This window comes from Myxocyprinus asiaticus, chromosome 36 (genome assembly GCF_019703515.2).
Source record: "Myxocyprinus asiaticus isolate MX2 ecotype Aquarium Trade chromosome 36, UBuf_Myxa_2, whole genome shotgun sequence".
In the NCBI taxonomy this organism is placed as follows: Eukaryota; Metazoa; Chordata; class Actinopteri; order Cypriniformes; family Catostomidae; genus Myxocyprinus; species Myxocyprinus asiaticus.
Genome location: NC_059379.1, coordinates 37,788,326 through 37,814,968, shown reverse-complemented (window position 1 = coordinate 37,814,968; position 26,643 = coordinate 37,788,326). Strand labels below are relative to the sequence as shown.

The window sequence follows — 26,643 nt, the reverse complement described above, 5'->3', positions numbered from 1 at the left end:
TTTTAGACTTTTATAAGGCCTTTGACAAGGTCGAGCATGAGTTTATGTTTGAATCTTTGCGTAGGTTTGGTTTTGGCTCTTCCTTTGTTAAAATAGTTCCGACTTTTTACAAAAATATTAACAGCAATGTATCTTTGGTGAATGGTGTTTCTCCCCGGTTTACGATTAGCAGGGGCATCAAGACAAGGGTGTCCTTTTTCGCCGTTTTTGTTTTTGTTGGTCGCTGAGTTTCTCAATATTTTTATTACTCGTTGTGTAGATGTTCAGGGTATTTTAGTAGTGGAACACACCTTTCTAATTTGTCAACCTTTGGATGACACCTGTCTGTTTTTAAAAGATGAGAAACCGGTCCCTGTTATTTTGGATGCTTTAAATTCATTTTCTAATGCTTCTGGTCTCACAGTCAATCAAAATAAAAGTGAAATTATACCTGTTCACAGTCTTGATAAAGGTCATATAGAAGGTATTGAGGTCAAAAGTTCTGTTAGATATTTGGGCATTTTAATAATTAAATCACCCGCGGATAGAATTTTAGATAATTTTTCGCAATGGACACAAAAATTAAAGAATGTCTTCAACTGCTGTCTACAAAGAAACCTAACTATCTATGGTCGTGTCTTAATATCTAAAGTTGAAGGCATTTCTAGGATTGTTTACCCAGCTTTGTCTTTATATGTCGACCCGAAAACCTGCTCGTCTATCGACTCCATACTATTTAGATTCTTGTGGAAAAATAAAACTGAATATGTTAAAAGGAAGACTCTGATAAGAAATATTTGGAGGGAGGTGTGAGTGCTTTGGACTTCAGTACTCTCTATCGGGTTTTCAAGATTGGTTGGATTAAACACTGCCTGAATGCTGATCCTAATCTGTTATGGTTTTACATTCCTAAATTGATCTTTGAAAAATGTGGGGGGTTAAATTTTTTTATTGGCCTGCGAATTCAAATGCAACAAACTTCCGGTCAAGCTTGCTAATTTTCATAAGCAAGCCTTGGAAGCTTGCCTTCTGCCACAATTGTTCCCCTCATAAGAGTATTATATGGAACAATCAGCATGTGCTGCGTGGAAAAAAATTTATCTTTATTAAGAACTGGTTTGACAAATGTGTAATTTTTGTTTTGGATTTGTTAAAAAAGGATGGCAGCTTTTAATCCTATACTGAATTTATTACCATTTTTGGAGTGGATACCTCACCTAGCGTTTATGACTGGGTTATTAACTGTATTTCACCTAAACTGTTGCATATGGTCAGGTCATACTGTAGTTACAGAGTATCAGTCTGTGAAATACCCCAATTATCCATTGGAGGATTGGAGCTTTCCAACATCTAATGTAACTATTAACAATCCTAAACCTTATCAGGAAAATCAGCTGTCATCCCAAAGCTTTTTTCAAGTGGAAATTAAATTATCCTTCTCTTTCTACTATTAACATATGGACTGGCATTAATACGTTTCTGTTACCTAACAAGCTGAAAGAACTTTTCTATAAAATGATTCATAATTACTATCCCTGTAGCTCTCTTCTTTCTAAGTTTAAGTTGGACATCTCTTCACAATGTACATTTTGCAAATTTAATCTTGAAACTATACCACACTTGTTTTTTTAATGTGATTATGCAAAGGAGTTCTGGAAAGAAGTAGCCTGGCTTATTTTCTCTGCTTACAACAAACTTTTTATTTTCGAAATATTGAATGTACTGTTTTTGATTTGGGACTCAGGGTCAAAGGAGATGAATGACAGGTTAAAACTGCTAACTCTCTGTGGCCAGTTTCATCTCCATAAATGTAAAGTCACTGATTCTAAGCCCAATTTTAGGCTTTTCTGTGTCAATCTAAGTTATTCTATGACTCTCTTTGTTTATCATTTAACAAGAAAGCCACTAAAACTGCTCTATTGATTAAAAAAAATTATGGTTTCATTATAAGATGAGCATTATACCTCCTGATTTCCTGAAGGTGACAATTTTCAGTTTTGTTTTTCACGTTTCATGTTATTTATTTCTATTTATTTTTATTAATTTATTGTATGTTTATTCTATTGCTTTAGATGTTTTGCGAATTACTTTTTCTTTTTAGTAGACTTTCTGTTTACTGTATCTTGTTTGAAAATGTATTTTATTGCCTTGCTCTACCTCGAGTTTCCTGTTTTCTTGTGTGTGTGTGTGTGTGTGTGTGTGTGTGTGTGATATATGTATCCCCTGTAATCTTTGTTCAATTAAAAAAAAAAAAAAAAAAAAACGAAACGAGGATCAAGAAATGACAAGCGCCCCATTACTCCAGCACAGTAGGTTGCGCTGTCGCACGAACTTTAGTTTGCCGGAAGAAGAAGAATGGTAGTCAACATGGACGCTGAGCTGTTGTTGTTTTTAGTCTCGGAAAACAAGGAATTATATGATAAAAACCACTATGATTATAAAAATACGAAGCGAAAAGATATGCTCTGGCAAGGGATTGCAGACAAAATGGGAGTCGATGGTGAGTTTTATTGGTGTTGTATGTTCTGTTCGCGCGCTTAACCATCTCCATTAATGTTTGTGTTTTTGTGTTTGTGTAGTGGAGGAGGTTAAAGCAAAGTGGAAAAATCTCAGAGACACATACACAAGGAAGAAGCGAATGGAGCAGGATATGATGCGAAGTGGACGGGCTGTTAAGAAAAAGAAACAGTGGAAATATATGGGTGTGATGGACTTTCTCGATCCATCTACAGAACACAAAAGGTATTAAATATGTTTGATATACGTGTATGATGCATATCTTACACATCAGTTATCAAAGTGCTTGCAAGGCATTAAAATATCTCCTATTGACTTCACTTGTCAATGGAATGTTCGCTATCCGAAATGTAACTGACAGTGGTCATAGAAATATTTTGCGCACAGAATTGTGATTGGACATTTGCAGCCTTGCTATGGCAAGCCGAATTTGCATTAAAATCCCAATGCTTGACTAGTCGTAATTCCAAATCCAGATATCTATAATGCAATCCTGACTAGTAATAATACACATAGAAAATATCTACAACGCTACATTGACTTGTTTTAATATACGTTGAAGATAACTAAAATGCTATTTTGTCTGGTCATATATTTCCATTGGCTTACAATATTAAAATATTTTCTGATATCTACAAATGAGTTATTACTAGTAGAAATTGTAATAAAAGAGATCTACAGTTGATTTTGCACTAGGTAGAATTCTAATTCAAGATATCTCTAATTGTATTTTTACTAGGAAACTGAAATTGAATTCTCATTAGGAAATTTGTTGTAATTCGAGACATCTCTAATTGTTTTTTTGTTAGTCTTAATTCAAATTTAAGATATCATTAATTCTATATCATTAAAGATATCCTAAATCAATCTTATGGAAGATATTAGTCAAAATACCATTGTAGATATCCTGAATTTGATTTATGACTAGCCAAACTTTATAGGAGTTTTTTTATTACAAGTCAAATCTTGTTGAAAGATATCTATAATGTATTTACTGATATCCCAATTTGATTACTGATCAGGAAGAACTTTCTTTGGCGATGTCTGCAATTTGCATTCGGATTGGGAAGAATTGAAATAGAAAATAAATGCATTATTGAGTGGTTTACTGCTTCAGAATCAAAGCACCCACAATATAACCCTTTAAAATCTTTAATAGAGATATCCTGAATCAACATTCTTACTAGTGAAAATTCCTTTATAGCAGTGGCGTTTTCTCCAAGGAGGCAAGGAAGTGCCTATCGCAAGCCTTGTTATCATTTAAAGCTTTTGTCTGACTATTAGGCTTTGGATCGATGCCTTTTTCACTCATCAATAATCAGACATTTTCCACAATAATTATCAAATATATATCTGCATTTTTTCAGATATGAACAGGGCTGCTTGTTGCACAGTAGTCTTTGTTTCCAAACATATTTCTCAACACAACTTTGGTAAAGTGTGAGTTGCATAGTAAATTAAAGAGGGTCACACACCGGACACGTCTGGCAGACGACGTGGTGCATTCTAAATTAGAAACAATTATTTTCTATGAAGGTACAAACACACCGCTGCCGTGAAGTGCCAATTAAAAAAGGAATGAAGAAATAAATGTTCAGTTGAAAATAAAAATGTGAATAAATAAACCAATGTATAAATGGGCAAATAGACGCATTTAAATTTAATTCATGTTTAAAAATGTAATTATATATAATAATTAAATTGTGCATTTATAAATTGTCTATTTAATTCATGTTTAAATTGCAATTAAATGTAACAATAAAATGGCACATTAAGTCATTTTTAAATGCACCTTTTAAAAAATTGTTTGCGTTTAAAAAAAAGCATTTGGCAATTGCTTTTCTTCATCCTTTTGCTAGTGGTTTTTCTTTTTCCATTTGCCAATTGCTTTTGTTTCTCCATTTGACAGTCGAATTTAAAAATGCCATTGGACAGTTTGCTCGTAGGAGCAACCAATGAACTTTCGACTCAGTTTTAAGACACACCCCATCTCCCACGTGCCACTGAAAGGAGATGTAAGATGGCCTGTCATTGGACGGTTATTGATAGAGGTACGAGCAGTTTACATGCTCTATGAAGGCCACGCAAATGAAACAGATGCAAAGAATTTAAAGGTCACTTATCATCGCTGCTGTTAAATGCCGAGTGTGGCCCTCCTTGAGTGTGCACTGTGAAGCCAAGGGAGCAGTTAATGGCTGACATTTGCTTCCCTCTCCACCGCCATTTGAGGTACTGAGCCGCTGGAGAAAGCTGCTGGACCTCCAGGCTGCAGCTGCCACCAGATCAAATGCTTCTCTGCACTGCCTGACCTTCCAGTTATTCACCTGTTTCATATGTCTTTACTGTATGGCTGCTTGCTCTGTCATATTTGTGAACAAACCCCATATACTGTACCTTCAGTGTGCTGCGCTGTGGGATCATCCACAACTACTGGGATTCAAATCAACAAAACTTTACGAAACTGTTTCTGTTTATATAGCTTGATAAAGTGATACTGCTGTTCACTTACACAACAAACAAATTCAAGCTGAAAAAGAGGAGAGCAGGGGTAAAATTCTGGTTGATTTTTGCAAATATTTTCCATAAAATGTTTAGCCTGAAGCTTTGACATTTTTACCTCAGACATCTTTGACATGTTAGTTTCTATTGTCTATGTCAATTAAATAAAAAAAAAAATAATCCAGTCTGATGCATTTAACCTGTAAACAATTAAATTCATTAATGAATGTTAAATCATTAACACACAGACTTCAGTTGTAAAAGAGGTATGTGATAAACGTAGCAATAATTCATAAAGCAATTTAATGCCAATGTACAATATGTTTAATGTGTGTATAGCTACTGTCAGTCAATAAACATCTTTATGAAGATGTGCACAACACAAGGTTAAGAAGCAGATTTTATTTTAAGCATTCATTATAAACATTCATATACACAGCAGGTTGATGAGAAAATACAGTATTTTTTAATTGTCATTCCAAAGAGACAGTTTTAAATTCTTGCCAACAAGTAAAACACAACAGTAGGCCCTGTCCCAAATGGCACCCTAAATGCCTCGATTTACTTGTTACGAAATCGAAGAATGAATAGGTGTGATGTCATTTAGAACAAAAACTGGCCAAAAAGAAGGTGTTTTGCGTTCGTTTCGGTGGTTCGTAACAGCTCGCTTGGGCGAACTTTTAAGAAAAATTCTTACCGGCTGCAAAGCACCTTCTTACTCTCAATTGTCCATGTGATTGGTAGGTGTGACCTAGAGCTCCACCTACCTTGAGGCCGACAGCTCATTCTGTTTGTTGTTCAGTCAGTCAAAATCAGTCAACAGGAACACATCGACATCGGCGTGTAGAGTTATTAGCGAGCTGGTGCAAATTTACCTACATCTGTACGATTATTCGCTTAGAGACATTTTCCAAGACCATGTCATGTGATTTTTTTGGTTTTGTTTAATTAGACTACTAAAGGAATCAAATCTTCTCAAATACTCTCAAGTGCCCATTGACTTTTGTGCAGTCTGCAGCGAAAGCCATTCACACATCTGTCTGAAGTAAGATATGCTTCTATCATCATTCTTTTGTCATTATTCTGCACATTAACACTTTTATACACTCATATTTGCAGTTGTATCAGTGTCATCATAAATCACAATAACAGAGTTTAACCAGCGCATATTATGGCAGTATATAGCGTGTTAGCGTCATTAATTCATAATGTAAACAAGACAAATTAAACATTTTCTTCTGCATATATATTACTTTAAATCATCATCAAGTGGTTACAAAATCTTCTTTACTGACCTCATGTGAATTCTACTCATAGAATGAGTTATAAAGTCATTGATAACACATTTTAATGTCATATTAGTGTGGTTTTACTGAGCATCCTCATATTTAAATGTACTTCTAACGCCTCCCACAGTGGTGTGGCAGGTTTCTGAATGTTCGGAAACAGTATAATGTTGCTCGGCCATTTCGAACTTCTTTTTACTCCTGAATGAAAAAGAATAAGAAGTTCTATGGAAGTATATAAGTCTTAAGCCCTTGCGGTCTTCCTCCAAGTCCAGACTAAGCGAATGCAGTCCGATGGGGCGCTAGTCAGCAAGTGAGGGTGTATGAGTTAAAAACATTTGCATTTGAGACAGACTTCAGTCAGATAACAGCATTTTCATACATTGTTTATTATATACATGCAGTTTCACAAATTATTTGAAAAGTCATAACATTGATAGATATGGTAAAGAAACACACTTTAAACTCACTCTTGGATATTTATTTTTATTAAAAAATTCCAAGCAACACAGCTGACATACAAATAAAGCATTAGACATTTTAATCAAGAACCTCTGAAAAACAAAGGGCACATACTGTAACAAAACCCTGTTTTTTTAAATGTTTAGAGAACAAATAAACAGGATTCAGACACATGGATGGTTGCAGTCAGGTGCTTAAAACAGTCAATTGTATAGAAAGAACATGTATCTCACACACCGCCACATGTTGCAAAAATCATTATAAAATACACACAGCCACACTTCTGCAGGTATATATATCACTATTAGACCAAACGTTGCTATTTAAATAAATATAAGAAATCTTACAACCTACAGCTTTGTACAGGAACGTACACCCTCATGTCTTAATGTTTCAGAGACTCTAATTCTAAAATCTTCTTTAAAACAATGATAACAAAGGTTTAGTGTGAGGTTACTTTTATGAATGTAAAACTTCATGAAAAACTATTTAATAAAAACTAAAGAGTAATTCAATATCTCTGGAAAACTGAATAAAACAAAGTTTTGAACCAGTCATACACATCAGACTAAAAAGTGATATACACAAGAAAAGCAAGTGATCTGTCACTGACAATCAAAGAAAACGATTATTAAAATCAATATTTAATCCGCAATTGACATTGCATCATCCGCCTTATTTTTTCTCCAGCTCGGTTACTCAAGTCTGCTGTGATTGGTCGAGAAGATCAGCTGCAGGGACTGTTGGGTAGTAGTCCACTGTGGAGGCGAAGGGTGCAATAAAGGATTAGTTTCCCCAAAAATAAAAAAAATTCTCTCATTTACTCACACTCATGCCACATCAGATGTTTATGACTGTAGAGCACAAAGATTTTTAGAAGAATATTTCAGCTCTTTAGGTCCATACAATGCAAGTGAATGGGTGCCAAAATTGTGAAGCTCCAAAATTCACATAAACACAGCATAAAGGTAATCCATACTACTCCAGTGGTTAAATCTATATCTTCTGATGGGTGTGGGTGAGAAACAGTGCAATATTAAAGTTATTTTTTTTACTATCACTCTCTTGTGAGCACCCTTCTGAGCACTAACATGTTAAATAGGACACCCTACAGTCTCGTGGACTTAGCTGGAATGCGCAAATGAAGGTCACAAGACCGCAAGTCCTCATCAAGTGTGTCATTTAGGACAGGGCCAGTAGTTTAAGGTCTACCATTTGTTCCACAAATGTGCGCTCGCTTGCCTTCTGTGTATCCTCCTCTATCCTGGTCTGCCTTTTCCCGATCATACACAGGCAATTATTTTTATAAAAATTACCTTAACATATTTAAAAGGTGGACATAAAGTGTCTTAAGAAGAATGTTATATAACTGACAGTGGACATGGTGTCCCCACTTGACAGGAGCAGCTGAGGGAAGGTCAGGCAGTGCAGAGAAGCGTTTGATCTGGCGGCTGCTGCAGCCTGGAGGTCTGGCGGCTTTCTCCAGCAACTCAGTACCTCAATCGGTGGTGGAGAGAGGCCATCGAGAACCGTCCAGTGACTGGCCATCTTACATCTCCTACAAGTGGCATGTGGAAGAGGGAGTGTCTTAAAAATTTGTCCAAAGTTCATTTGTTGCTACCATGAGTCAACTGTACAAAAGTAATTTTTAAACTCGAGTGTCAAATGGAGAAAGAAAAGGAATTGGCAAATGGAAAAGAAAAGCCAAAGTAAAACAAAAAAGAAAAGCCATTAGCAAATGGATGAAGAAAAGCAACTGGCAAATTATTTTTTAAAACTCAATTTAACAGGTACATTTAAAAATTACTTAATTTTTTTGTTACATTTAATTGCATTTTAACATTAATTAAATACATTATTGATGCACAATTTTATTGTTAAATAAAGCTCTGGAAAAAATTAAGAGACCATTGCAAAATTATCAGTTTCTCTGGATTTAGGTATGGTTTGAGTAAAATTAACATTTTTGTTTTATTCTATAAAGTATGAAATGTTGTCAGTAGGGGTGTAAATTGGACGCTTCATCACGATACGATCTTATATCGATTCTCTTGGCCTGCGATCCGATATTTGCTGATACTTCAAAGTCTGCCCTGATACGATTTGATTCGATTCAGGGCCCTGCGATCGATATCCCAATATTATGTGCCTATTTTACACAATTAAAATAGTTTGCCCTCAAATGCATCCAAAATATAATTTGAATATTTTATTGAGCTCTCTGAAAAGTGCAAATTTAGTATCCACATTGGGACATCCACAACAAAATAAGGTACTTAAGATGTTGACAAAAATTATACAGATAATAATATAAAAAATATTGTTACACACAAGTGATCATCAATCGTTTGATTACACCTTATTTTTCAGTTTAATCCAATTCAAAGTACTTGTTTCCAACTTTTCTCGGCTACAACTTCCACAGTTGTAATGAAATTATTTGACAGTTAACTGGGATAAATGTTAGTAAGGGTGTTGATGTGTAGATGTGTAACTGATGCTGGAGCTAAGCAGGTGATTTCTCTTTTCCTCATTATTGCTGTTCAGAATAGAGCCAGACCGATATGGGATTTTTGAGACCAATACCAATTTAGAGAGGGAAAATTCACAGATTGGGGCCAATATATAACATTTTTGAGCTGGAATGAAAACAGACATTTTCTATGTGGATTTTGCACCGATATGACAATGAAAGGTACTCAGAAGGCTGCTTTCTTAAATATTTTTATCAAAGAATATTTGACATTATTATTATACATTGTCAACAAATTCTAGAAATGAACACTGAGAAAATAAAGAATAAATAAAAATACAATAAATAGCTTAGTAAACATCAGTACTGTATGTTTAGTATAAGTCAATTGCTGACATTAAAATAAATAAAAATAAAATAAATAGCTAAATAAACATCAGTAATGTTTAGTATCAGTCAAATGCTGACTATAGTAATACTGCCGAGTCAAGATAAACAAATAAGCAGCGGCGTTACACTGTACTCTGCTATACAAGTTCAGGGGAAACTTTCAAAGGTGGAAAACCAGACTTTTAAATATTACATTTTGTAAATGCAATGACTGGAATTGTTCGGTTGAAGGGGGTACCAAACTGTGAATCCTGAACAAAACAGTTTGGTGAATACATGTTTACACATTTGCTTCCACTCAGCTGACAACAATGAAAGTAGCTACATGATTAGCTAGTTAGCTATAAGCTCGTTGTCACGGAGAGTAAAAGACGGACATTGTTTATTTTACTTTCCAGCATTGTGTCTCACCAACTAGGTAACAACATAGCATGAAATCAACACTCATCAGACACAATCCACCACCGCACTGTTGTCTGTTGAGCTGCAAAAAGATGCTCTGATGTTTACCTTTCAATCTGCTACATTACTGACTGCACTGAAAACTATAGCTGGCTAACAGCAAACAGACATGAGTGACATGGTTGTCAGAGACAAGGTTAATGTTATATTAGTTATATTGAAAAGGGAAAATGGTGGGGTCATTGTTTAAGTTTCCAGTATGTATTTCACAAACTAGTTAACTTACCGAGACACCGCTCAACTCCGCCCTGTCTGCAGAGCCACCGTCAGCTTAGCTCTGTAAACAATGGAGTCAGACTGCTGGACAAACTACGCTATGACACCAATTGTAAAGCATTGGTTTCTGCATTATATGTTCTGAAAAAAAGTTTTTGTATCGGCGCCTATCGGTAAAATATACGCCGATACAATATATCGGTCGGGCACTAGTTCAGAATGTCGGCGTTGTCAAGATGTTTCACATGGTTGAACTTCTCCATGGTACTTTAAAATAGCAAATTCTCATGTAAAATTCAAATGGGTCGCATGTGCAACGATATCGATGGAAGCCCGAATTAATCGTGCATATGAGCCTCTCTGCATTTGTCACGAGATATCGCATTTTAAGGAGTGCCCGGTTGATGCGCTCGCACAGATCCTGTCACTGGAGCTCGCGTTTCGCGGGAAGCCCGGTTGACGCGTGCGCAGGCCGCATGGATAGCAGAGCACAGTTTGGCTTCAAAGACCCTGCGCACATCCGTGTCCCACATGAAAAGCATATTTAGCGCTCATAAAGTGAAATGAATATGATAAGGTTGCTTCATCGCCTGACGGAAATGCGTACAGACGTGGCTGACATTAGAGTATTAAAATGAAGTTACATCTTAAAAAATGTCTATATCGATATTTACGCATTGTATCGATAACATTGGATCATTGGTTATTGGATCGATGCATCGTTACACCCCTAGTTGTCAGTACTTCATAGAATATAACAAAGATGTTCATTCTACTCAGACATACCTAAATCCAGAGAAACTGATCATTTTACAGTGGTCTCTTAAGTTCTCAGGGGAGGGTGTATGCTCGGTATGGACCACATACAGTTGAAGTCATTAAAAAAAATGTTTTACCACTCCACAGATTTCATATTAGCAAACTATAGTTTTGGCAAGTCGTTTAGGACATATACTTTGTGCATGACACAAGTAATTTTTCCAACAATTGTTTACAGACAGATTGTTTCACTTTTAATTGACTATATCACAATTCCAGTGGGTCAGAAATTTACATACACCAAGTTAACTGTGCCTTTAAGCAGCTTGGATAATTCCAGAAAATGATGACAGTTAGCTAATTAGCTTCTGATAAGTGGTGTACTGAATTGGAGGTGTACCTGTGGATTTACAGTTTGTGCTCAAAAGTTTGCATACCCTGGCAGAAATTGTGACATTTTGGCATTGATTTTGAAAATATGAAAAAAAAAAAAAACTTTTATTTAAGGATAGTGATCATATGAAGCCATTTATCATCACATAGTTGTTTGGCTCCATTTTAAATCATAATGATAACAGAAATCACCCAAATGGCCCTGATCAAAAGTTTACATACCCTTGAATGTTTGGCCTTGTTACAGACACACAATGTGACACACACAGGTTTAAATGGCAATTAAAGGTTAATTTCCCACACCTGTGGCTTTTTAAATTGCAATTAGTGTCTGTGTATAAATAGTCAATGAGTTTGTTAGCTCTCACATGGATGCACTGAGCAGGCTAGAGACTGAGCCATGGGGAGCAGAAAAGAACTGTCAAAAGACCTGCGTAACAAGGTAATGGAACTTTATAAAGATGGAAAAGGATATAAAAAGATATCCAAAGCTTTGAAAATGCCAGTCAGTTCTGTTCAGTCACTTATTAAGAAGTGGAAAATTCTGGGATCTCTTGATACCAAATTGCCAGAAAGAAGCCTTTACTGTGCCAATGCAACAAAAAAGCCTGGTTACAACATGCCCGACAACACCTTGACACGCCTCACAGATTCTGGCACACTGTAATTTGGAGTGACGCGACAAAAATAGAGCTTTATGGTCACAACCATATGCGCTATGTTTGGAGAGGTGTCAACAAGGCCTGTAGTGAAAAGAATACCATCCCCACTGTGAAGCATGGTGGTGGCTCACTGATGTTTTGGGGGTGTGTGAGCTCTAAAGGCACGGGGAATCTTGTGAAAATTGATGGCAAGATGAATGCAGCGTGTTATCAGAAAATACTGGTAGACAATTTGCATTCTTCTGTACGAAAGCTGCGCATGGGATGCTCTTGGACTATCCAGTACGACAATGACCCTAAGCACAAGGCCAAGTTGACCCTCCAGTGGTTACAGCAGAAAAAGGTGAAGGTTCTGGAGTGGCCATCACAGTCTCCTGACCTTAATATCATCGAGCCACTCTGGGGAGATCTCAAATGTGCAGTTCATGCAAGATGACCAAAGACTTTGCATGACCTGGAGGTATTTTGCCAAGATGAATGGGCAGCTATACCACCTGCAAGAATTTGGGACCTCATAGACAACTATTACAAAAGACTGCATGCTGTCATTGATGCTAAAGGGGGCAATACACAGTATTAAGGACTAAGGGTATGCAGACTTTTGACAGGGGTCATTTCATTTGTTTCTTTGTTGCCATGTTTTGTTTTGATTGTGCCATTCTGTTATAACCTACAGTTGAATATGAATCCCATAAGAAATAAATGTGTTTTGCCTGCTCGCTCATGTTTTCTTTAAAAATGGTACATATATTACCAATTCTCCAAGGGTATGCAAACTTTTGCGCACAACTGTATTTTAAGGCCTACCTTCAAACTCAGTGCCTCTTTGCTTGACATCATGGGAAAAATAAAAGAAATCAGCCAAGACCTCAGAAAAAAACAATTGTGGAACTTCACAAGTCTGGTTCATCCTTGGGAGCAATTTGCAAACGCCTGTAGGTACCAAGTTCATCTGTACAAACAATAGTACGCAAGTATAAACACCATGGGACCACGCAGCCATCATACCGCTCAGGAAGGAGACGCATTGTCTCCTAGATATGAATGAAGTTTGGTGCAAAAAGTGCAAATCAATCCCAGAACAACAGCAAAGGACCTTGTGAAGATGCTGGAGGAAACGGGTAGACATGTATCTATATCCACAGTAAAACGAGTCCTATATCGACATAATCTGAAAGGCTGCTCAGCAAGGAAGAAGCCACTGCTCCAAAACCGCCATAAAAAAGCCAGACTACAGTTTGCAAGTGCACATGGGGACAGAGATCTTACTTTTTGGAGAAATGTCCTCTGGTCTAATGAAACAAAAATGGAACTGTTTGGCCATAATGACCATCGTTACTTTTGGAGGAAAAAGGGGCATCCCAACCGTGAAGCATGGGGGTGGCAGCATCATGTTGTGGGGTGCTTTGCTGCAGGAGGGACTGGTGCACTTCACAAAATAAATGGCATCATGAGGAAGGAAAATTATGTGGAAATATTGAAGCAACATCTCAAGACATCATCCAGGAAGTTAAAGCTTGGTCGCAAATGGGTCTTCCATATAGACAATGACCCTCCAAAGTTGTGGCAAAATGGCTTAAGTGACCATCACAAAGCCCCGTCCTTGATCCAATAGAAAATTAGTGGGCCTTGTGTCACCAAAACAGTGCCAACCTGCATCTCAGAATAGTATTCTGAGATTATATTCTTCTCACCACAATTGTACAGAGCGGTTATCTGAGTTACCGTAGACTTTGTCAGTTCGAACCAATCTGACCATTCTCTGTTGACCTCTCATCATTTACTCACTCTTATGCCATCCCAGATGTTTAAGACTTTCTTTCATCTAATGAAATCAAATGAAGATTTTTAGAAGAATTTCTCATCTCTTTGGGTCCAGTCAATGAAAGTGAATGGGTGCCAAAAAGTTTAATCTCCAAAAATCACATAAATCAGCATTAAAGTAATCCATATCTTCAGAAGTGACATGATAGGTGTGGGTGAGAAACAGATACATTAAGTCCTTTTTTTATTTTTATTTTTTTACTATAAATTCTCCTCAATGCTCAGTCAATCTCCACTTAAACTTTCACATTCTTCATGCATATCGCCCCCAACTGGGCAGGGAGAAGAATTTCTAGCAAAAAATATTATATAGTATTATATAATGTAATATTTAAAATATTGTTCCGTTTCTCACCCACACCTATCATATCACTTGTGAAGATATGGATTAAATCACTGGAGTCGTATGGGTTACTTTTATGATGCCTCTATATGTTTTATGGAACGTCAGAGCTGAAATAGTCTTCTAAAAATCCTAATTTGTGTTCTGCAAAAAAAAGAAAGGCATGCACATCTGGGATGACATGAGGGTGAGTAAATGATGAGAGAATTTTAATTTTTGGGTGAACTATACCTTTAATATATAGATACCTCAAAAATGTATCAATAAAATAAAGAGCCGATCAATAATTGATAATCAATTGCATCTATGCTTCTATAGATTATTAAGCAATCTATAGAAGGATACATCCAAAATGTGAATTTGGACAAATAACTGCATAATATAGAGGTTTTCTGCTACAGAATCAAGGTACCCACAATTCATAACCCTTTTAAATGTTTAAACACAGTAAAAAAATACAGTCAATTAAGAAGATTCATGAATTTAACAAATCTATCATATCGATTAATTAATGAGCATAACTGAACATGTTATTAAGCAGCTGTGAATTTCTTTTACCATAACTTCTATATTCTGAGTCAAAACATGTATTATTTACAGTAATTAATGGTACTAAAAATTTAATACATTTAATTAGTACATTATGTAGTACATGCTCGTGTATTATTTGAAAATACGGGTTTATCCATTGCATTAAGGTTGTAGCCCATTTGATGGGAGTGTGTAATATCAAGAGTGATGTAGTGTGTTGGAGTGATGAGACACAGTTTAATAAAATTCCTTTCTAATAATTAATTACGTGTCCACTGGAGACATGCAACATGTTCAATTTTCCATTGAGCAAATGTAGGGGTCCCTTCTGATTTTATTTACAATTTCTTTAAAGATTTTAAAGGGTTAAACCACGGGTGCCTTGATTCCGAAGCAGTAAACCTCTCCATAATGCATTTATTTTCCCAATTTCACATTTTGGATGTTTCATTATAAATTATAAATTCAAAAGACCAGTTTGTGGTTGTCTGTCTTTATTAAACATTTACATTCAGATTGGTCCATGCTGCAATATATAGCTTATATAACAAGCACTTTTCTACACATGGTAAACTGGAGACATTTTAATGGATATAAATACAACTAGATATTGTTTAATAAGTTGCCAAACATCAACTTAATCCAATAGCTTCTCTGTCCAAATAGCAATAGCAGCAACAATAGAATAGGCTACTTTTACAGCTTTTAGGTTAGCACTATGGATTAGCAACAGGAAGGGGGCGGAGCTTAGTGAAGAGTCATTGTATGTCATAACTCAGCTGACTGACTAGGGGCAAGGGCAATTTAGATAGCTGAACATATATATAATTATTATTTTTTTGTCAATGTATACACTACCAGTCAAAAGTTTTGAAACACTTGACTGAAATGTTTCTCATGATCTTAAATATCTTTTGATCTGAATGTGTATGCTTAAATGTTTGAAATTAGTTTTGTAGACAAAAATATAATTGTGCCACCATATTAATTTATTTCATTATAAAACTAAAGTTTTTGAAATTGATGACTTGGACCAAATAATAAAGAAAAGCAGCCACTAAGTGCCCAACATAGATGGGAACTCCTTCAATACTGTTTAAAAAGCATCCCAGGGTGATACCTCAAGAAGTTGGTTGAGAAAATGCCAAGAGTACATGTCTGCAAATTCTAGGCAAAGGGTGACTACTTTGAAGATGCTAAAATATAACACAGTTTTGATTTATTTTGGATTTTGTTTAGTCACAACATAATTCCCATAGTTCCATTTATGTTATTCCATAGTTTTGATGGCTGTACTATTATTCTAAAATATGAAGAAAAAAAAAATTATAATAAAGAATGAGTGTTTAAAAACTTTGACCGGTAGTGTATGTGTGACACGTCAAGTGACATAAGTGACATTATGAATTGCAGATATCTCAAATTAGCATTCTGTTCAGTCAAATAATTATTGTGACTCATCAAAATGCAATTGTAGCTATCTAAAATATAATAATAGAAGTTAGACAAGCTTTAAATGCACATACGGCTTGCTATATCGATTTGGTATTTCAGATATCTGTTAATTGATTTCACATATCAATAAACTGAAGAGTATTTATAGAAATCTTAAAAGGCTTTTTACTAGTTACAATCACATTGTATATTTCTAAAATTAACTGCAAGAAATTGTTGATATCGTGAATGGACATTTTCACTAGTAATAATGCATGTAGGCATGCAGCGCAAGTCTTGTGGAACAAGCGCATGTAATGAGTTATCACACTTTTTTCTCTCTTTCATTCATTTGAAAACTGTTTGCAAGAATAATGTCGTCTATGAGAATGCTGCAAATGATCTTCGATCATCTCAGGAGGTGCTGTGAGTTTAGTTTGCTTTATTTCCATGGAGCAGTTTGCGGTTAACATGGATTGTGAACGCAACTCTGCAGGTTCAGTAATATATATCTTTTTATTAAAGATACAAAGATGAAAGTAATTAAATCATTAAAGGCACGTTCACCTTGAACCTAAAATGAGTTCTATTTTCTTTAGGCAGCATTAACTGTATTCTTAAAATGCAATACAAACACAAATTCAATAAGAGCACACATTTGGCAGCATTGTTTTGGGAACACAATGGAATTTATAAGGCTTTATTATTATGATTATTATTGTCTTCACATATATAATTGTCTTCAGTTCTTAATATGTAGACTATTAGTAATTTTCCACCTGTTGTTGATGACCGATACTTGCATGATGGCAAATTAATGGAGCTGTTGGAGACAGTAAATGTTTGGATTTGGGGAGGTGGTTAAATAAGTTTTTTTTAATCACTTTATTTTAATTGCTTTTTGTTCATGTAGTTTAAAGTGCAATTTGAATTAACAAATGTCTTTTTGTTTTTTGTGTTTCAATAAATTAATTTTTAAAGCAAAATCAATAAAGCAAAAATATTTACCGTCCCTCTGTATGGGGGCTGATGATATAATCATATATCGCTATATTTTTAAGGCGATTATTGATCAAATACTTTTTACATATTGCCCAGCCCTATTAAGAAGAATTACTTTTTTTATATACACAGTTTTGATGAGTCACAATTGTAACTTTACTGGTCAGAATGATAATTTGCGAGATCTGCAATTTAACTGGTAAGAAAGATCAGTCAGTATATCTGTAAATACATTTTGACTAGTCAAAATTCCTTTTAAGATATCTGCAATGACATCACAGCTTTTGTCAATAGACATGTCACACATACACAAAGATAATAATTCAGTTTTCACTTGATGGATGTGTGTAACAGCAAGATTGATGTACGGTGTTGTGATGTGACATGGTTTAATAAAATTCCTTTCTAATAATTAATTATTACATGCCCACTGTAGACATGTAATGTGCAACTGACCTTTGAACAAATGTCCCTGCTGATTTTATTTGGGAATGATGGCTGATACAAATCATTATTCTAAGTGCCTCAGCAATATTATTATTAGATTTTTTTTTTTTTTTTTTTTGTAAAATTCTTAAAAAACAAAAAACATGGAAGACTAACATTAAAAGATCAATTCTTTATCAGACAAAATGGCGAATGGCAACAATTTCTGAGATAGGATTGGTTTTTGACATTTTTAAGGCGGAGCATAGCAGAGAGGCAATTTGCCTACGCATTTTGATATCTGTAAAGGAATTTTCACTAGTAAGAATGTTGATTCAAGATATCTCTGTTCAAATTCTTCTCAGTCAGAATGCTAATTGCAAATATCTCCAAAATATCATCCTGGTCAGTAATTAAATAGAGAAATCCATAAATAGATTTGACTTTGAATAATTTAAATTCAAGATATCTCCTATTATATTGACTTGTCATATATCCAATTCAAGATAATTTATAATGGTATTTTGACTAGTAATATCTTAGTTTCAGATTTCAAAAATGCATTTTGGATATCTTTAATGATAAGGAATTTATGATATCTGAAATTTGAATTATGACTAGTCAAAAAACCAATTAGAGATATCTTGAATTACAAGTTTCATAGGAAGAATACAATTAAGAGATATCTTGTAGATAAATGTAGATATCTTTAGTTACAATTTCTACTAGTAAAAACAAATTTGTTGATATCAGAAAATATTTTTCAATGTAAGCCAATGGAAATATATGACCAGTCAAAATAGCATTGCAGATAACTTCAATGTCAATTATGACTATTCCAAATCGTATAATGGATATCTGGAACTGGAATTTTGACTAGTCAAAAAAAAAAAAAAAAAAGAATTATGACGAGTCAAGCATTGGGTTTAATATGCACATTTGCTTGCCAAAGATAGGGGTAATTGTAATTTCGACTAGGGCATTAAGTATAGATATCTGTATGTGTTTTGAACAGAGTGAATGACAGATCATTGTGAAATTATACTAGTGAAAAATGCAGTTAAAGTTATTAAAAGTAATGTATTTTAGGGGCCTGGGTAGCTCAGTGAGTATTGACGCTGACTACCACCCCTGGAGTTGCGAGTTTGAATCCAGGGTGTGCTGAGTGACTCCAGCCAGATCTCCTAAGAAACCAAATGGGCCTGGTTGCTAGGGAGGGTAGAGTCATATGGGGTAATCTCCTCGTGGTCGCTATAATGTGTGGTTCTCTCTCTCGGTGGGGCACGTGGTGAGTTGTGCTTGGATGCCACAGAGAATAGCGTGGGCCTCAACATGCGCTACGTCTCCACGGTAACGCGCTCAACAAGCCACGTGATAAGATGCGCAGATTGACGGTCTCAGACGCGGAGGCAACTGAGATTCGTCCTCCGCCACCCGGATTGAGGTGAGTCACTACGCCACCACGAGGACTTAGAGCGCATTGGGAATTGGGCATTCCAGATTGGGGAGAAAAAGGGAGAAAATAAAAAAAATTAAATAAAATATAATGTATTTTACTAGAAATTCTGTTTTTGAGATTAAGAATGGGTATTTCCATGTGTAATTTTATTATTATTATTTTATACCAGTGCAAAGTCTGCTAACCTAAGTACTGATATAAGAAATACAAATTTTCACAAGCAGCTGATTTAAGAATTAGCATTTTAACTATTTTAAATGTAATTATAGATATCTAGAATTCATATCCAGCACAGTTAAATGTAGAAAGGAGGATATAAATGTAGAATAGATTAACATATCTAATGATTTTCTCAACTATACCCACATTTAAAGGGACAGTTCACCCAAAAATGAAAGTTCTCTCATCATTTACTCACCCTCATGCCATCCAAGATGTGTGTGACTTCTGCAAAACACAAAGATTTTTAAAATAATATTTAAGCTCTGTTGGTCCTCACAATGCAAGTGAATGGTGACTAGAACTTTGAAGTAGGGTTGCGCGGTATACCGGTACTTACAAAATATTGCGATACCAAAAATGTTAAAAGGTACCATATCATCTTGTTACTAATTTCGGTACCATACTACAGTGTGCTGCTATTAGCAAAATTTTAGTCTACACGTGCTTCACACACACAAACACATACACAATCAGATCGCACGTGATGCGCATAATGCATCGTGTGAGTTCCCAGCCGCTCATACACTAAACACAAAGTCTTCCTGTGCTACTCGTGCTTCGAGATCTCAGCTTGTGAGTATTTTAGTATTTCATTTAGAATGCAGACCTAATTAAAAACTACCACACAGGAGGAACTCAACGATCCGTCAAAATAAAAGTTCCGCCAAAATAAAAGCTCTGTTTAACTGAATGCATGAAATTGAGGACATTACAACAGAAAAATATTGCTATTGTATAGAAAAATGTAATATTCAAAGAAATGGCAATAATAATACTAATAACAATTTTATAATAAATCATTTTATTATCATTATAATAGTATGTTTAATAATTAAAGTATAATAATTATTTAGAGGTTCTAGCACGAAGCGCTAGAAACCTTATTGTTTTTGCTCAGATTTTTTTATTTTTATTATTATTTTTCTGCCTTAAAACTGATCATGGAGCCCAAACCGTAAGGCGTAGAGACATGAAACTTGGTCATAAGGTAGTACACACTGTCGCTACTCAGGCACAAAGTCTCGCCCCAATCAGCTAGACAGTGGCGCTGTAGTGAGCAAAAAAAAAAAAAAAAAAAAAAAACGTTTAGAAAGATGGCCATAATTTTTTAACCGTCTTTATCAGTGGAATCAAGATGAACAAAATGTCTCCAATTTCATTTCCGCCATAAAAAAAATGTCTGCCATCTTGAATTTTTGGCAAAACCTACTTTTACGAACTAGTCCTAGGCCTTTTGTCTGATGCCAAACGGTTCTATGGAGTGTCAATATCAGTAATTATTAAAAAATTGTTTGAACTTTCGATTCACGTTTGCTACGATATGCGAAAACACAGGAAGTAGGCGTGGCCACTTTTACCTAAATGGCTATAACTCTTGAACGAAATGAGATATCTTCACTAACTTGACATACTTATGTATGGGCTCTATCTGAGGATGCACAAAAAAATCTGCACAGTTTTACCACTTGGTGGCGCTATAACAGGGAAAAACATGAAAATGGCTGTAACTATGGAACCTTTGGTCCGATTGACTTCAAACTTTGCATGCAGTGTTTTTGTCTCAGGTGCCATCAATGTCTTTGAGGACATTTGCATATGTTTAAAAACATGGCTGCCATCGGCCAATCATTTTTCAGCAGCTATTAGACATTAACAAAGGTCGATCGGAATGAAACTCAGTGGACCTATTTGACTCTTGGCCTAAGAGGTCTGTGCAAAGTTTTAAAAAAATCGGCAACTGGGTGGCGCTATCTCGATTTTTGTGCGTGTTAATGGTTGTATATAACACAGTGTTTTAAAAAAAAAAACATAAGTAATTCATATCATATCATAGCTCTTCTCATTGTGAACAACTTTGCCTGAAGAACCATTGGTGTGCATCAAACCGTTCGCTAAATATTTGAGATTACGTTAAAAACCTACTTTTGCGAATTAGTCCTAGGCCGTTCCTCCAATTGGGACCAAACCAATGCCAAACGATTCTATGGAGTCTCAATATAGAGATGAGATATAACCTTCTCGTGGTTGCTATAATGTGGTTCTCGCTCACGCTGGGGCGCATGGTGAGTTGTGCATGGATGCCCCGGAGAATAGCGTGAAGCAACCACGCGCGCTATGTCTCCGCGGTAACGCGCTCAACAAGCCACGTGATAAGATGCGTGGATTGACAGTCTCAGACGTGGAGGTAACTGGGATTCGTCCTTCGCTGGGGAGAAAAGGGGAGGAGAAAAAAAACATAAAACATGAAATCCATAAAAATTGGAAGACTTTATGCAGTTCTTTTAATCAAGTCCTTTTCCGTGTGATTTCATCAGTAATCTGAGGTTGTTTTTTGCTGAAGTATCGATTTAGTATCGATACAGAGGTACTTTGACTGGTATCATACCAAAGCCAAAATTATGGTATCGGAGCAACCCTACTTTGAAGGACTAAAAGGGACATGAAAGCTGTTTAAAAGTAATCCATATCTTCAGAAGCAATATGATAGGTGTGGGTGAGAAACAGTATAAATATCAATATGTAAGTCCTTTTTTACTGAAAATTTACACTTTCACTTCCACATTCTCGTGTTGAAGTAACTTTCACATTCAGCCACCTACTGGTTTGGGCTGGTCAAATATGGATATTGATAGTAAAAAAAAGATTTAAATATTGAACTTTTTTTCACCCACACCTATCATATCGCCTCAGAAGACATGGAATAAACCACTGGAGTCATATGGATTACTTTTGCTGCCTTTATGGCCTTTCTAGACCTTCTGAGTCCTGGTCACCATTCACTTGCATTGTGAGGACCAACAGAGTTGAATGAGAGAATTTTCATTTTTGGGTAAACTGTCCCTTTAATATCATACAGCTGTCATAAATTTGGTAAGATTTTGAATTGATATTCAAATAATTGTAGTAAAATATTTTTCAATTATTATGTTAATTACTAAAATACTGCCCTACAAAGCTAAAATGCAGTAACTATGCCAACACTGGAAATGAGAATAAATGGCTTTTAGATAGTCCAGCCAAAGGTGGATAATAAAAGTATCACTGTTTTCTCTAAATCTGACATAATTAAGCCAATACCATCTGTCACAGTACAGAGCATAATCTAATAACCCTGATTTTGGTCATTACTCAGTTTTGTCAAAATGCATGTAGGTATATTTTGCCTGTGTAGGGCAGAAAAGTTTACCCAGAAATGAAAAATCTGTCACTGTTTACTCACCCTCATGTTGTTTTAAACCCATATAATCGAATGACAATCTAATCTAATCCAGTGGCAAGCACTTTTGAAAAGTATCATACAGTTTTTCCCATTTCAAAGTGGCATGGAGCTGTCAAGTTAAAAAAACAACAACAAAAAAACAAACATTATCTGTGCACTATATCCCAAGTCTTCTGAAGTCATATGATAGCTGAATGATGAACAGACTGAAATCTAAATAATTTAACTGATAATCTTGGCCCATCAATGATTCTGTTCCTCACACAAAGCTATTGAATGGCTTCAGAAGACTTGAAATATAGAGTACAGGTTAAATGGACTACTTTCATGATGTATGTTTTGTTTTGTTATGAGCTTGATGGCAATGATCATTAAGAAATGTTGTATGGAAAGAGCTTGCCAGTGATCCTTTTAAAATTTCTACTATGGTTTCCACTGAAAAAATAAGAGCACACGAGTGCGGCATGGGGGTCGGTTAATAATGACAATTAAAATTTTTGGTTTAACAGTTCCTTTACACTGAAATGTAAATGGATGTACCGATACCTTTTTTTTTTTTTTTTGAGCGAGTACGAGTACTGATACTTTCTTTTCAGTACTCGCCAGTACCGATGCCGGTTGTTTTGTTTGTTTGTTTGTTTGTTTTAAAATACAATAATGTGAAATTGGAATACTGTAGAAAATGTCACAGAAACAAATATAAAAATAATCTCTATACAGTAAACAAAACCAAGACAGCTGACCTGCTGACTTTGGTTTCAGAAACTGTAACTCAAAATTAAATCCAAGATGTAAAGGCTGTCTATCAGTAAGTGTTCTTTTGCAAATTTAAGGGAAAGATTCTTATTCATGAACAGAAGTATCTCTGCATGTTAACATGTATGGCCCTATGAAATCCCTTTTCTTTTTTCAAAAATTCCACATTCAACAGTTTACCCTCCTGAGAACCAAGCATAACTGCTGTGTGCATTTTCCATTTCCCTTTTTGATTTGTAACTAGTAGCACCTAATAAACATGCAAAAAAATAAAATAAAAACCTAGACCAAATAGCTTTCCTAAACAATTATGGCAACATGTGTGGACAGCTTGTGAAATATTAAATACTACCAAGCTATAGAAAACTTTTTTTTTTTTTTATCAAATTGTTTGTTTCCAGGAGTGTTGATTATTCATGTTTTCGAGACGTTACAGACATTACATCAGAAATTAGCATAAATAATTGATTCAAAATAATGGCCAGCATCATCCAATCAATGCCAACCATGTTAAAATAAAATTATACATTATTTGTATACCATTGTAACATGTTAAGTGGTGTAAACAACATCTGCAGCCTGAAACTGAACCTTTGGTCGGATTTTAGGAGTGAATGCACTTAGCTGCATAAAAAGCTTTAGGATGCTCCCTTGCTCCATATTTAGTGAATGACTTAACCTCCAGTGTGCTGTCTGTCTGCAGAAAAGTTTGAAATGCACCTTATTTTCTTCCTAACTCCATATAGAACCTCTTAAGACAGCATTTCTCAGCTTTTGGATGAACCCATTGATTCTCAAAGTGATAATGCACAGTGAATATAAGATTTTTAAGAAAAAAAAAGGCCAAAGTACACTTTAGTTTAAATTGTGTTTAGCAGCATGGCGTTTTGCGACAAGTTGCTCAAATTTTAAAAATGGCATATCGGATGAAACTAGATACTCCAATCTTTTGACTCGAACAAGTTTTCAAAACTTAACTAGGTTTCTTACCAGATGTAGTTTTGTTGGTGTTTCTCCCAAAGACAAACTCTGCTGTGATCGGCACCATGTTGTTTTATCACCTGACTCCGTGCATTGAAAGTTTAACCCTTTACTGACAGCCCAGAGTCTTCTTAACTGAGATCAGTTGGTTTAAATTCAAATGAATTAAAATTATACGTTGCATATAGCGAAGCCAAAATACAACATCCACGCATGTGTATGCGGGGTTGCACAAGGTTAATTCAGTTTTATCAAAGGATGTCAAAAAAAATACAAAATACAATAAAATTAAAATTAAAATAGAACAAGTAATTTTAAACATAAAATTGCATTATGTTTTATCATAAGAAGTGCTTATACACTGATTCTCAAAATACAACATTGAAGTTATTTTTGTCAAATAGAATGCTGCACAACAGAGCATCACAGATGTGTTATTGCTTGAATATAATACAATTGTTATTGTACTGTATCGGTATATTGGGACATCCCTAGAAATCTGTATTGTAATGAAGCATACGGAGCAGTCCAAAACCTACTATATTTAACCTAATTTGTTGAATATTGCTATGTTTGTTTATGGAGTGTGTCATCATGACTAATTATGCTGTGACTGGTGAACAGTGTTATTTTGAACAGCACGCCCAGCAAAATTGAGGATGATGAGCCGGATGAAGACAGTGGGGCTGAACCGGCCACCACCAGCACAGGTACATCCACAACGAGTCCAGGATTGGTCCAGACGGGTGCCGTGAAGCGAAAACGATCTGAGACTCTAGAGATGCTGGAGAGGTATCTGGCAGCGAAAGATGCCAGAGACAAAGACAGAGAGAAAGAACAACACCAAGATGAGGTTGATTTATTTCTTCGCAGCTTAGCACCTGCCTTAAGACGATTGCCTGCTTCAAAACAATCCTTGGTGAAGCTTCAGATCCAAAAATTACTTCATGACGCAGAGTTCGGACAGCCCAGCTTTCCTCAGATATCCTCAGTGTCACCGAGTAATCAGTTGTTACTACAGTGTAGTGTTGTAAAACCCAGTTGAAATGCCTTTTTTTTATTGAAAATAAACAATGTGACTTTAAAATAATTGGATTTGTGCTGGTTTGACTGCATTATCAAAATGTTTAAACTTTACAACTGGGGTCTGTTCTTGGTCAAGTATGTCCCTTAATACATCTGAGATGATAGGTAGTATACCAGATCTTCTATTGGTGAAAATTCCTCTAGCTAATTCTGTTATTCTCTTATAGCTATACACTAATTTAAGAAATGTGTTATTTAGCATAAATACATTTTATATACAGTGGCAAGAAAAAGTGTGAACCTTTTGGATTTAGATGGTTTTCTGCATTAATTGGTCATAAAATGTGATCTCATCTTACATCAGCAGATGCTGCTTGTGTATAGCAAACTCATTAAAAAAAAAAAAAAAACTCAATGTTTAAGTGCTTTTTAATAGTAGCGCTAACCCACACCTACAATATTGTTTTATTAATTGGATGGCAGGTTTGCCAACTCCTGACTCTGTCTTTTGTTGACATCATTAGCCTAGGGGTTCACATACTACACTGTGACCGTTTGAACGATGTAATCAATATATACAAGAGCAACACAATTTTGTTAGTTAAAAAAGATTGATTCATTATTATATTATCAAACTAGATTTTAAGACAAATTTATACATAAATGCAGGTAATTCCAAAGGGTTTGCATACTTTTTCTTGCCATTGTATGTATATAACATAGGTCTATACATTAAGTGTATATTAATGGAGATATCCATATCCATTTATTTTGTGAGAGCAGTCAACATCAAAACTGGCCAAACGAGACAGTAGTATTAAAAAGGAAACTGACAAAAGTGGACAAAATAGGAAAAATGCTGATAAGTTGTGAATAAATGTGTAACTTCAATTATTTTCAATTGCATGTACTGACTTTTGATTTTCAATGTTCAAAATTATTATGACCTCTTCTTCAAATGGGTGCTCTCGTACTAATATCCAGCAGCTGGGAGAGACTTTCAGTATTACATCTGCTTACGGAGGTATGACCTAACCCTGTTTACATTACAAGACTACGAACCAGTTTCTATGACAGATGTTTTTCCAGGAATAGAAAAATCCAGGATCGGGTCAAATCATCAACAATTGAACCCAGTTAACTCAGTAAAGCACATACAAAGAACAGAGGAGAAAACCTGTGAATAGAATTTATTATATTCAAGTGATCATGCTACCTTAAATACAAATAAACATGAAAAATTATGTTCAAAACAGTGGCAAACTTGCAATAACACTTCAATCCTCAACCATGAATTTCTTGTTATTTGTCAAACATGCAT

The 26,643-nt window shown here is 35.3% G+C and overlaps 2 protein-coding genes across 3 annotated transcripts in view; one reads left to right on the top strand and one right to left on the bottom strand.

Moving 5' to 3' along the window:
- Positions 1-2,325: 2,325 nt before the first annotated feature.
- Positions 2,326-26,582, top strand: si:ch211-207i20.3 (uncharacterized). 2 transcript variants are annotated; one of them, XM_051674574.1, is made up of 3 exons: positions 2,326-2,479; positions 2,559-2,721; positions 24,936-26,582. In XM_051674574.1, the coding sequence occupies exons 1-3, from the start codon at positions 2,335-2,337 to the stop codon at positions 25,339-25,341; spliced, it is 714 nt and encodes a 237-aa protein (XP_051530534.1). In that variant the 5' UTR covers positions 2,326-2,334; the 3' UTR covers positions 25,342-26,582. The 2 variants fall into 2 exon arrangements, with proteins under 2 accessions (XP_051530534.1, XP_051530533.1); XM_051674573.1 differs by having other exon boundaries at positions 24,921-26,582.
- Positions 6,913-26,643, bottom strand: part of dnajc9 (DnaJ (Hsp40) homolog, subfamily C, member 9) — a 63,424-nt gene continuing 43,693 nt past the window's right edge. The window contains exon 6 of the mRNA XM_051674571.1: positions 6,913-7,501. Coding sequence (XP_051530531.1) covers positions 7,439-7,501 — 63 coding nt within the window. The 3' untranslated portion in view covers positions 6,913-7,438. The remainder of the gene's footprint in view (positions 7,502-26,643) is intronic.

Excerpts from the sequence above, each read along its gene's own strand:
- si:ch211-207i20.3 (XM_051674573.1), top strand. The coding sequence starts at position 2,335 with ATGGTAGTCAACATGGACGCTGAGCTGTTGTTGTTTTTAGTCTCGGAA. Across the intron at positions 2,480-2,558 it reads AGACAAAATGGGAGTCGATG|TGGAGGAGGTTAAAGCAAAG; the intron begins GTGAGTTTTATT and ends GTGTTTGTGTAG. Across the intron at positions 2,722-24,920 it reads CCATCTACAGAACACAAAAG|TGTTATTTTGAACAGCACGC; the intron begins GTATTAAATATG and ends ACTGGTGAACAG.